Source organism: Oncorhynchus kisutch, linkage group LG7, assembly GCF_002021735.2.
Source record: "Oncorhynchus kisutch isolate 150728-3 linkage group LG7, Okis_V2, whole genome shotgun sequence".
In the NCBI taxonomy this organism is placed as follows: Eukaryota; Metazoa; Chordata; class Actinopteri; order Salmoniformes; family Salmonidae; genus Oncorhynchus; species Oncorhynchus kisutch.
In genome coordinates, this window is record NC_034180.2 from 53753611 (window position 1) to 53764707 (window position 11097).

At 45.7% G+C, this 11097-nt stretch overlaps 1 protein-coding gene across 2 annotated transcripts in view; it reads left to right on the forward strand.

Annotated features, from left to right (window-relative positions):
• Positions 1–528: 528 nt before the first annotated feature.
• The window catches only part of fbln5 (fibulin 5), a 70376-nt gene continuing 59807 nt past the window's right edge, over positions 529–11097 (forward strand). Inside the window, exons 1-4 of one of the 2 annotated variants that reach the window (XM_031829341.1) lie at positions 529–947; positions 1242–1296; positions 1893–1941; positions 2310–2624. In XM_031829341.1, the coding sequence (XP_031685201.1) occupies positions 904–947; positions 1242–1296; positions 1893–1941; positions 2310–2624 (463 nt within the window). In that variant the 5' untranslated portion in view covers positions 529–903. The remainder of the gene's footprint in view (positions 948–1241; positions 1297–1892; positions 1942–2309; positions 2625–11097) is intronic. The other variant, XM_031829340.1, reaches the window with a different exon arrangement.

Below are 11097 nucleotides of genomic sequence, written 5' to 3' on the forward strand. Positions count from 1 at the left end.
AATGGTGTTGTAAGAGAGTAACAGTGAATGGTGTTGTAACAGAGTAACAATGAATGGTGCTGTAACAGTGAATGGTGTTGTAACAGAGTAACAGTGAATGGTGTTGTACCAGTGAATGGTGTTGTAACAGAGTAACAGTGAATGGTGTTGTGACAGAGTAACAGTGAATGGTGTTGTAACAGTGAATGGTGTTGTACCAGTGAATGGTGTTGTAACAGTGAATGGCCTGTGGTGAAAGCCCAGAGACTCAGGCCCAGACCGAGGCAAGCCTTTACATGTCAATACATAATCAGAACATGTGAATAGATGATAAAATTAGATTAAAAAATCACTTTGCTGTAGAATCAGAATAGAACAGAACAATAGAATGCAACAGAACAGAACTGTGCCTGCCTTCAGAGTCCCATTGTAGAATCATGTCCTGTTGATCTGCTCTTCAATAATTATAAGTATATTTTCAAGTAGGCCCACACTCTGGATTAATGCGCCCTCTGATATCCCATCTGGGGCATTTCTCCCTCTCCTCTCCTGCGGTGGTTCGAGGGGGCTGTCTCTCTTTGATTGAATCCAGCTGTTGTCAGAAGTGCTCGAGGACCTGTCCCGGTCATTTGCATTGCTAAACTATCTGTACAGTTTAGAGAGACGGGGGAAATAGACCAGACCGTTTTTAAAAGACATTCCCCGTAAGGTGAGGCATATATCAAGGCTTCGGTCGACTGGATAGCTGTTTATCAAATCCCGGTTTAGGTTTTTTTCACGTAGTCTGGGCGGTGTGACTGGCGAGAGTAGCCCACCACATGCGCATTGGATTTTTGACTTCACAACAGTAGCAAAGTGTTTGAAACCTTTCTTGCCACAAATTATCCACGGGTCTTCTGAGTTAATCGGCAGGATCCATAGACCATGTTTTCTGACATACGTGGCTTGAATGTCTGGACTTACGCAAGGTTAGTGAATGATGTTGGGTTGTGAAATAGTTGTGACAAAAGTTGTTTCAAGTTTTGTTGTAAAACAGAGTTATAGATTTGACTTTTTTGTCACCAATATAATCTTACTCTGGTATATGCAGTGGTTGATATATCCTGGTCCTTTTAAAACAGCCTTTAGCCTATATATATATTTATATATATATATTTGTCCCATTTGAATAATACAGGAGCCCAATATTGAGATTATGCCATGCATGATCCATCCTTGTGGAATTAAGTATATTTCTGACAAAAAAAAAACTATCTTTTCAGAATGTTGACAGTTGTGGTGTTGGCATTATGTAGCATCCACTCCGGATATGGCCAGGTAACTCATGCATTTATTCCTCATGGTATTTCTTGAGACGCCTGCCTGCCTGCCTGCCTGCCTGCCTGCCTGCCTGCCTGCCTGCCTACCTGTCTGTCTGTCTGCATGCCTGCCTGCCTGCCTGCCTGCCTGTCTGTCTGTCTGTGTGTCTGTCTGCCCATCCATCTGCCCGTCCGCCTGCCTGCCTGCCTGTCTGCCCTCCTGTCCATCTATCAGTCTGCCTGCCTGCCTACCTGTCTGTCTGCCTACCTGTCTGTCTGCCCATCCGTCTGCCCGTCTGCCTGCCTGCCCTCCTGTCCATCTATCTTCACGCATTTCATTCATTCCTGCATCTACAAAGAGTAGAGTGAGTAGTGATGGACAGTAGGAGGCTACAGCTTCAGTGGAAAATGATAAACTATGAACAAGATAATGTACAAATGAATGAGTTAATGCAATGTTCCAAGTGCTTCATTAAAATAAATGAATATGAAAAGCAGCTCAACAAAAGCTTCTACTGTAATGATGAATTAGTTGACTTCGTAGTGTTTGCTTTCACTCACTGGTTGTCTGAATAAGGCGCTTGGCCATCTGCTCTTTCCTATTCTGTCACGTAGACCTGCACAGAGGGGTTCGTCTATGATCGCAGGGCAAGAGTATGTGTTGGTGAGTTTAATCACTCCTGCCCCCCCTCCCCTCCCCTCCCCCACACACACCTACAGTCTCCATTCTGCCTGTCAATAGGCTGTGTTTGGAACAGTCTCCATTCTGCCTGTCAATAGGCTGTGTTTGGAACAGTCTCCATTCTGCCTGTCAATAGGCTGTGTTTGGAACAGTCTCCATTCTGCCTGTCAATAGGCTGTGTTTGGAACAGTCTCCATTCTGCCTGTCAATAGGCTGTGTTTTGAACAGTTTCCATCTTGCATCTTTACACATTGTGTTTTTGGAGACAGATTGTTTACAGGATAATTTTCCACTCTGGAACAATAAAGTTCTCCTATTCGTATCCTTAACTGGTGTCCCTTCCTCGTTAGACATTGATGAGTGTCGTATGGTACCAGACGCCTGCAGAGGGGACATGCAGTGCGTGAACCAGAACGGAGGCTATCTCTGCATCCCCCGGGGGCTGTACAGCCAGCCTACCTACCCCCGAGGTGGTGAAGGAGGAGGAGGAGGAGCAGGCAGGTCCCAGGCCACCTACCCAGACACCTCCCTGGGCTTCCCAGAACCAGACCCCTACCCTCTCCAACCCCCTCCAGCCCCCCCTGTGGCCCCCAGCTACCCCGTCGTAAGCCGCTCCGCTCCCTGCCTTCTGGGATACACCCTGGCAGAAGATGGGACCTGTCATGGTGAGTCTTGGTGATTATGTCCAATTACTATTTCATGAAAAGACCTAATGGATTTGTCCCATGTCCCTGGTTGTTTTAAAGTTAGATACGTGTCATGGTGAGCACTTCTTTGTCACAAATGTCATAACATATTATACTCGACTAAAATGGCTTTTTCATAAATAGGCGCAGGTGGATTTAGTGGGTTGTATATCTTGGTGGGATAGTGGGCTGTATATCTGGTGGGATAGTGGGCTGTATATCTGGTGGGATAGTGGGCTGTATATCTGGTGGGATAGTGGGCTGTATTTCTGGTGGGATAGTGGGCTGTATTTCTGGTGGGATAGTGGGCTGTATATCTGGTAGTCTTGGTGGGATAGTGGGCTGTATATCTGGTAGTCTTAGTGGGATAGTGGGCTGTATATCTGGTAGTCTTAGTGGGATAGTGGGCTGTATATCTGGTGGGATAGTGGGCTGTATATCTGGTAGTCTTAGTGGGATAGTGGGCTGTATATCTTGGTAGTCTTGGTGGGATAGTGGGCTGTATTTCTGGTGGGATAGTGGGTTGTATATCTGGTAGTCTTGGTGGGATAGTGGGCTGTATATCTGGTGGGATAGTGGGCTGTATATCTGGTGGGATAGTGGGCTGTATATCTGGTAGTCTTGGTGGGATAGTGGGTTGTATATCTGGTAGTCTTGGTGGGATAGTGGGCTGTATATCTGGTGGGATAGTGGGCTGTATTTCTGGTGGGATAGTGGGCTGTATTTCTGGTGGGATAGTGGGCTGTATATCTGGTAGTCTTGGTGGGATAGTGGGCTGTATATCTGGTAGTCTTGGTGGGATAGTGGGCTGTATATCTGGTGGGATAGTGGGCTGTATATCTGGTGGGATAGTGGGCTGTATATCTGGTGGGATAGTGGGCTGTATATCTGTGGGATAGTGGGCTGTATATCTGGTGGGATAGTGGGCTGTATTTCTGGTGGGATAGTGGGTTGTATATCTGGTAGTCTTGGTGGGATAGTGGGCTGTATATCTGGTGGGATAGTGGGCTGTATATCTGGTGGGATAGTGGGCTGTATATCTGGTGGGATAGTGGGCTGTATATCTGGTGGGATAGTGGGCTGTATATCTGTGGGATAGTGGGCTGTATATCTGGTGGGATAGTGGGCTGTATTTCTGGTGGGATAGTGGGCTGTATATCTGGTGGGATAGTGGGCTGTATATCTGGTGGGATAGTGGGCTGTATATCTGGTGGTCTTGGTGGGATAGTGGGCTGTATATCTGGTGGGATAGTGGGCTGTATATCTGGTGGGATAGTGGGCTGTATATCTGGTAGTCTTGGTGGGATAGTGGGCTGTATATCTGGTAGTCTTGGTGGGATAGTGGGCTGTATATCTGTGGGATAGTGGGCTGTATATCTGGTGGTCTTGGTGGGATAGTGGGCTGTATATCTGGTAGTCTTGGTGGGATAGTGGGCTGTATTTCTGGTGGGATAGTGGGCTGTGTTTCTGGTGGGATAGTGGGCTGTATTTCTGGTGGGATAGTGGGCTGTATATCTGGAGGGATAGTGGGCTGTATATCTGGTGGGATAGTGGGCTGTATATCTGGTGGGATAGTGGGCTGTATATCTAGTGGGATAGTGGGCTGTATATCTGGTGGTCTTGGTGGGATAGTGGGCTGTATATCTGGTAGTCTTGGTGGGATAGTGGGCTGTATTCCTGGTGGGATAGTGGGCTGTATATCTGGTAGTCTTGGTGGGATAGTGGGCTGTATATCTGGTAGTCTTGGTGGGATAGTGGGCTGTATATCTGGTGGTCTTGGTGGGATAGTGGGCTGTATATCTGGTGGTCTTGGTGGGATAGTGGGCTGTATATCTGGTAGTCTTGGTGGGATACTGGGCTGTATATCTTGGTGGTCTTGGTGGGATAGTGGGCTGTATTTCTGGTGGTCTTGGTGGGATAGTGGGCTGTATATCTGGTAGTCTTGGTGGGATAGTGGGCTGTATATCTGGTGGTCTTGGTGGGATAGTGGGCTGTATTCCTGGTGGGATAGTGGGCTGTATATCTGGTGGGATAGTGGGCTGTATATCTGGTGGGATAGTGGGCTGTATATCTGGTGGGATAGTGGGCTGTATATCTAGTGGGATAGTGGGCTGTATATCTGGTGGTCTTGGTGGGATAGTGGGCTGTATATCTGGTAGTCTTGGTGGGATAGTGGGCTGTATTCCTGGTGGGATAGTGGGCTGTATATCTGGTAGTCTTGGTGGGATAGTGGGCTGTATATCTGGTAGTCTTGGTGGGATAGTGGGCTGTATATCTGGTGGTCTTGGTGGGATAGTGGGCTGTATATCTGGTGGTCTTGGTGGGATAGTGGGCTGTATATCTGGTAGTCTTGGTGGGATACTGGGCTGTATATCTTGGTGGTCTTGGTGGGATAGTGGGCTGTATTTCTGGTGGTCTTGGTGGGATAGTGGGCTGTATATCTGGTAGTCTTGGTGGGATAGTGGGCTGTATATCTGGTGGTCTTGGTGGGATACTGGGCTGTATATCTTGGTGGTCTTGGTGGGATAGTGGACTGTATATCTGGTGGGATAGTGGGCTGTATATCTGGTGGGATAGTGGGTTGTATATCTGTGGGATAGTGGGTTGTATATATTGGTGGGATAGTGGGCTGTATATCTGGTGGGATAGTGGGTTGTATATCTGGTGGGATAGTGGGCTGTATATCTGGTGGGATAGTGGGCTGTATATCTGGTGGGATAGTGGGCTGTATATCTGGTGGGATAGTGGGCTGTATATCTGGTGGGATAGTGGGCTGTATATCTGGTGGGATAGTGGGCTGTATATCTGGTGGTCTTAGTGGGATAGTGGGCTGTATATCTGGTGGTCTTAGTGGGATAGTGGGCTGTATATCTGGTGAGATAGTGGGCTGTATATCTGGTAGTCTTGGTGGGATAGTGGGCTGTATATCTGGTGGGATAGTGGACTGTATATCTGGTGGGATAGTGGGCTGTATATCTGGTGGGATAGTGGGTTGTATATCTGTGGGATAGTGGGCTGTATATCTGGTAGTCTTGGTGGGATAGTGGGCTGTATATCTGGTGGGATAGTGGGCTGTATATCTGGTGGGATAGTGGGCTGTATATCTGGTAGTCTTGGTGGGATAGTGGGCTGTATATCTGGTGGTCTTGGTGGGATAGTGGGCTGTATATCTGGTAGTCTTGGTGGGATAGTGGGCTGTATTCCTGGTGGGATAGTGGGCTGTATTTCTGGTTGTCTTGGTGGGATAGTGGGCTGTATATCTGGTTGTCTTGGTGGGATAGTGGGCTGTATATCTGGTTGTCTTGGTGGGATAGTGGGCTGTATATCTGGTAGTCTTGGTGGGATAGTGGGCTGTATATCTGGTGGTCTTGGTGGGATAGTGGGCTGTATATCTGGTAGTCTTGGTGGGATAGTGGGCTGTATATCTGGTAGTCTTGGTGGGATAGTGGGCTGTATATCTGTGGGATAGTGGGCTGTATATCTGTGGGATAGTGGGCTGTATATCTTGGTGGGATAGTGGGTTGTATATCTGTGGGATAGTGGGCTGGAAATCTGTGGGATAGTGGGCTGAATATCTTGGTGGGATAGTGGGTTGTATATCTGTGGGATAGTGGGCTGTATTTCTGGTGGGATAGTGGGCTGTATATCTGTGGGATAGTGGGCTGTATTTCTGGTGGGATAGTGGGCTGTATATCTGTGGGATAGTGGGCTGTATATCTGGTGGGATAGTGGGCTGTATATCTGGTGGGATAGTGGGCTGTATATCTGGTGGGATAGTGGGCTGTATATCTGGTGGGATAGTGGGCTGTATATCTGTGGGATAGTGGGCTGTATTTCTGGTGGGATAGTGGGCTGTATATCTGTGGGATAGTGGGCTGTATATCTGGTGGTCTTGGTGGGATAGTGGGCTGTATATCTGGTAGTCTTAGTGGGATAGTGGGCTGTATATCTGGTAGTCTTGGTGGGATAGTGGGCTGTATATCTGTGGGATAGTGGGCTGTATATCTGTGGAATAGTGGGCTGTATATCTGTGGGATAGTGGGCTGTTCCTAGTTCTTCTAATTTTGTTGAGCACTGTATCATGTATCATATCGATTCTAGATGTTTTTGTCCTTGCATATCTTCAGTTTGAATGAATGCAACATCAAGTTGTCTCGAAACCTTTGTATGATTGGCTCTGTATCTCTCACACGGTACTGGCTTACTCTCTGCTGATTGGCTAAGGAAGTACGTTACACCCTGCTGATTGGCTGGGTCAGCAGGTCTACCTCCATCTTCTCCTTGGGAAGTACAGAACAGTCCCTGACTCTCAGCTGTCTCTGATACAATGTCAGAGTTGAATTCAGTAAGAGAAAAACTGCGAAATGGAGAGTTGAATATTTTTTAAATATTTTATTATATTTTTATTTCACCTTTATTTAACTAGGCAAGTAAGTAAAGAACAAATTCTTATTTACAATGACGTCCTACCACGGCCAAACACAGACGACGCTGGGCCAATTGTGTGCCACCCTATGGGACTCTCAATCACAGCCGGATGTGATTTAGCCTGGATTCGAACCAGGGACTGTAGTGTTGCCTCTTGCACTGACAGAAAACAAAGAGAAGGGAGGGTCAGAATAGTAATGTTTGGGAAAGATTAGGTGACGTGGTTAAAGAGGATGATAACGGGTATGTTATGATGTGATGATTGTGAGGCGCTATATCAATTCGACAGTCACAAGGACGGAGACTTGAAACGGGTCTATGGCGCGTCAATGGAACTTGTTCAGATGTGATAAATGAAAACTGAAATGTGAACACTGACTGTCGGTCTGTAACATCTCATTCAGCCTTTAATATCACCTCCTGCAGAGTCAAGCATTTCTTGCATTAAAATTCTACACTAAATGTAGGTACAAGTTTTTACACGGGAACAGGAGTGGAGAAATATGATTTCTTTCAGCATCTTGACAGAATGTGAATGTGCAGTTGGGGATCGTCTGTAAAGGTGCTATCTTTATCAGCATCATAAAAGCTGATAGTATTTCAATCACAGTTAGGGACCGTCTGTAAAGGTGTTGTCTTTACCAGCATCATAAAATCTGATAGTATTTCAATCACAATTAGGGATCTTCTATAAAGGTGCTATCTTTATCATCATCATAAAAGCTGATAGTATTTCAATCACAGTTAGGGACTGTCTGTAAAGGTGTTGTCTTTATCAGAATCATAAAAGCTGATAGTATTTCAACCACATAAAATATTGGATACTAACCAACCTGAAATCTGATCAGAAACATATTGGGTCACTTTCACAACATTCTATTTCCTTACAACCGGTCAAACTGATGTCATTAGGGAAAATTTGCACTGAAACGTTTTTACATTTTTTCCCCGGTCCCCAAACGTCTTTGCTCTGCAATTGAAACAGAGATGAAAACTATTATTCAGGTGAGCAAATGGTTGATTTAGTCTTCTAGAGCAACATATAATGACACAAGAGAAGCTGCATGTATCTAATTAGAGACAAATAGCCTAACAAAATGTCGGGGAATGATAAGTGAAAACATATTTAAGTCATTCAAAATATATTTTGCACTTCCTGTCAAAAAGAAAAAGGTTCTGGTGTCTCTCACTGTAGCCTCTAGCACATTTTCTATATTAGTGGGTTTAGTGTCAGGTGCAGGCCTCAGATTCACTTTATCTTATGTAGTCAGGGGGTTGCTGTCACGATCGTCGTATTGAAGAGACCAAAGCGCAGCGTGATTTGAATACATACTTTTAATTATAGACCAAAAAAAACACAAAGTACACCAAACAAACTAACTAAACTACCCATACTACCCATACTACCCATACTACCCATACTACCCATACTACCCATACTACCCATACTACCCATACTACCGTGCTATCATGCAACATCACATAGACAATAACCCACGAACCACAATACAAAACAGGCTACCTAAATATGGTTCCCAATCAGAGACAACGACAAACACCTGCCACTGATTGAGAACCATATCAGGCCAAAACACATAGAAACGGACTAACTAGACATGCAACATAGAATGCCCACTCATATCACACCCTGACCAAACAAAACATAGGAACAAACAGCGCAAATAATGGTCAGAGTGTGACAGTTGCGGTTATTAGCAATTGTTGGCGGTTGAAACACTGACCACTAGTATACTGAACAAAAATATAAACTCAACATGTAAAGTGTTGGTCCCATGTTTCATGAGCTGAAATAAAAGTAATAAAAAATAATTAAAAAATAAATGAAATGTTTCATAAGCACAAAAAAAAACAGATTTCTCTCAAATTTTGCACACACATTTGTTTACATCCCTGTTAGTGAGCATTTCTCCTTTTGCCAAAATAGTCCATCCACCTGACAGGTGTGGCATATCAAGAAGCTGATTAAACAGCACAATCATTACACAGGTGTTCCTTGTGCTGGGGACAATAAAAGACCACTCTAAAAATGTGCAGTTTTGTCACACAACATAATGCCACAGATGCCTGAAGTTCTGAGGGAGCGTGACATTGGCATCTTGGCAGCAGGTAATGTCCAACAGAGCTGTTGCCAGAAAATTTAATGTTAATTTCTCTACCATAAGCCGCTTCCAACGTTGTTTAGAGAATTTGGCAGTACATCCAACCGGTCTCACAACCGCAGACCACGTGTAACCACGCCAGCCCATGACAGCTGATGGGTTTGCACAACCGAATAATTTTTGCACAAACTGTCAGAAACCGTCTCAGGGAAGCTCATCTGTGTGCTCGTTGTCCTCACCGGGGTCTTGACCCGACTGCACTTCGGCATCGTAACTGACTTCAATGGGCAACTTTCATGACCCCTGGAACGCTGGAGAAGTGTGCTCTTCATGGATGAAACATGGTTTCTGGGCAGATGGCAGACCATCCAGTGGGCGAGCGGTTTGCTGATGTCAACTTTGTGAACAGAGTGCTCCAATGGTGGTGGTGGGGTCATGGTATGGGCAGGCATAAGCTACAGACAACGAACACAATTGCATTTTATTGATGGCAATTTGAATGAACAGAGATACCGTGACGAGATCCTGAGGCCCATTGTCGTGCCATTCATCTGCCGCCATCACCTCATGTTTCAGCATGATAAAGCACGGCCCCATGTCTCAAAGATCTGTACACAATTCCTGGAAGCTGAAAATGTCCCTGTTCTTCCATGGCCTGCATACTCACCAGACATGGCACCCATTGAGCATGTTTGGCATGCTCTGGATCGACGTGTATGACAGCGTATTCCAGTTCCTGCCAATATCCAGGAACTTCGCACAGCCGTTGAAGAGGAGTGGGACAACATTCCACAGACCACAATCAACAGCCTGATCAACTCTGTGTGAAGGAGATGTGTCACACTGCATGAGGCAAGTGGTGCTCATACCAGATACTGACTGGTGTTCTGATCCACACCCCTATTTTCTTTAGGTATCTGTGACCAACAGATGCACATCTGTATTCCCAGTATGTGAAATCCATAGATTAGGGCCCAATGAATTTATTTCAATTGACTGATTTCCTCATATGAACTGTAACTCAGTAAAATCTTTGAAATTGTTGCATGTTGTGTTTAATTTTGTACATAGCTCGTTATCAAACCCTCTGGGTTGGATATCCTCTGGGTTGGATAACGTCTGGGTTGGATATCCTCTGGGTTGGATAACCTCTGGGTTGGATATCCTCTGGGTTGGATATCCTCTGGGTTGGATAACCTCTGGGTTGGATATCCTCTGGGTTGGATATCCTCTGGGTTGGATATCCTCTGGGTTGGATATCCTCTGGGTTGGATAACCTCTGGGTTGGATATCCTCTGGGTTGGATAACCTCTGGGTTGGATAACCTCTGGGTTGGATATCCTCTGGGTTGGATATCCTCTGGGTTGGATAACGTCTGGGTTGGATAACCTCTGGGTTGGATATCCTCTGGGTTGGATATCCTCTGGGTTGGATATCCTCTGGGTTGGATAACGTCTGGGTTGGATATCCTCTGGGTTGGATATCCTCTGGGTTGGATATCCTCTGGGTTGGATATCCTCTGGGTTGGATATCCTCTGGGTTTGATAACGTCTGGGTTGGATATCCTCTGGGTTGGATATCCTCTGGGTTGGATATCCTCTGGGTTCGATATCCTCTTGGTTGGATAACGTCTGGGTTGGATATCCTCTGGGTTGGATAACGTCTGGGTTGGATATCCTCTGGGTTGGATATCCTCTGGGTTGGATAACCTCTGGGTTGGATATCCTCTGGGTTGGATATCCTCTGGGTTGGATATCCTCTGGGTTGGATAACCTCTGGGTTGGATATCCTCTGGGTTGGATATCCTCTGGGTTGGATATCCTCTGGGTTGGATAACGTCTGGGTTGGATAACCTCTGGGTTGGATATCCTCTGGGTTGGATATCCTCTGGGTTGGATATCCTC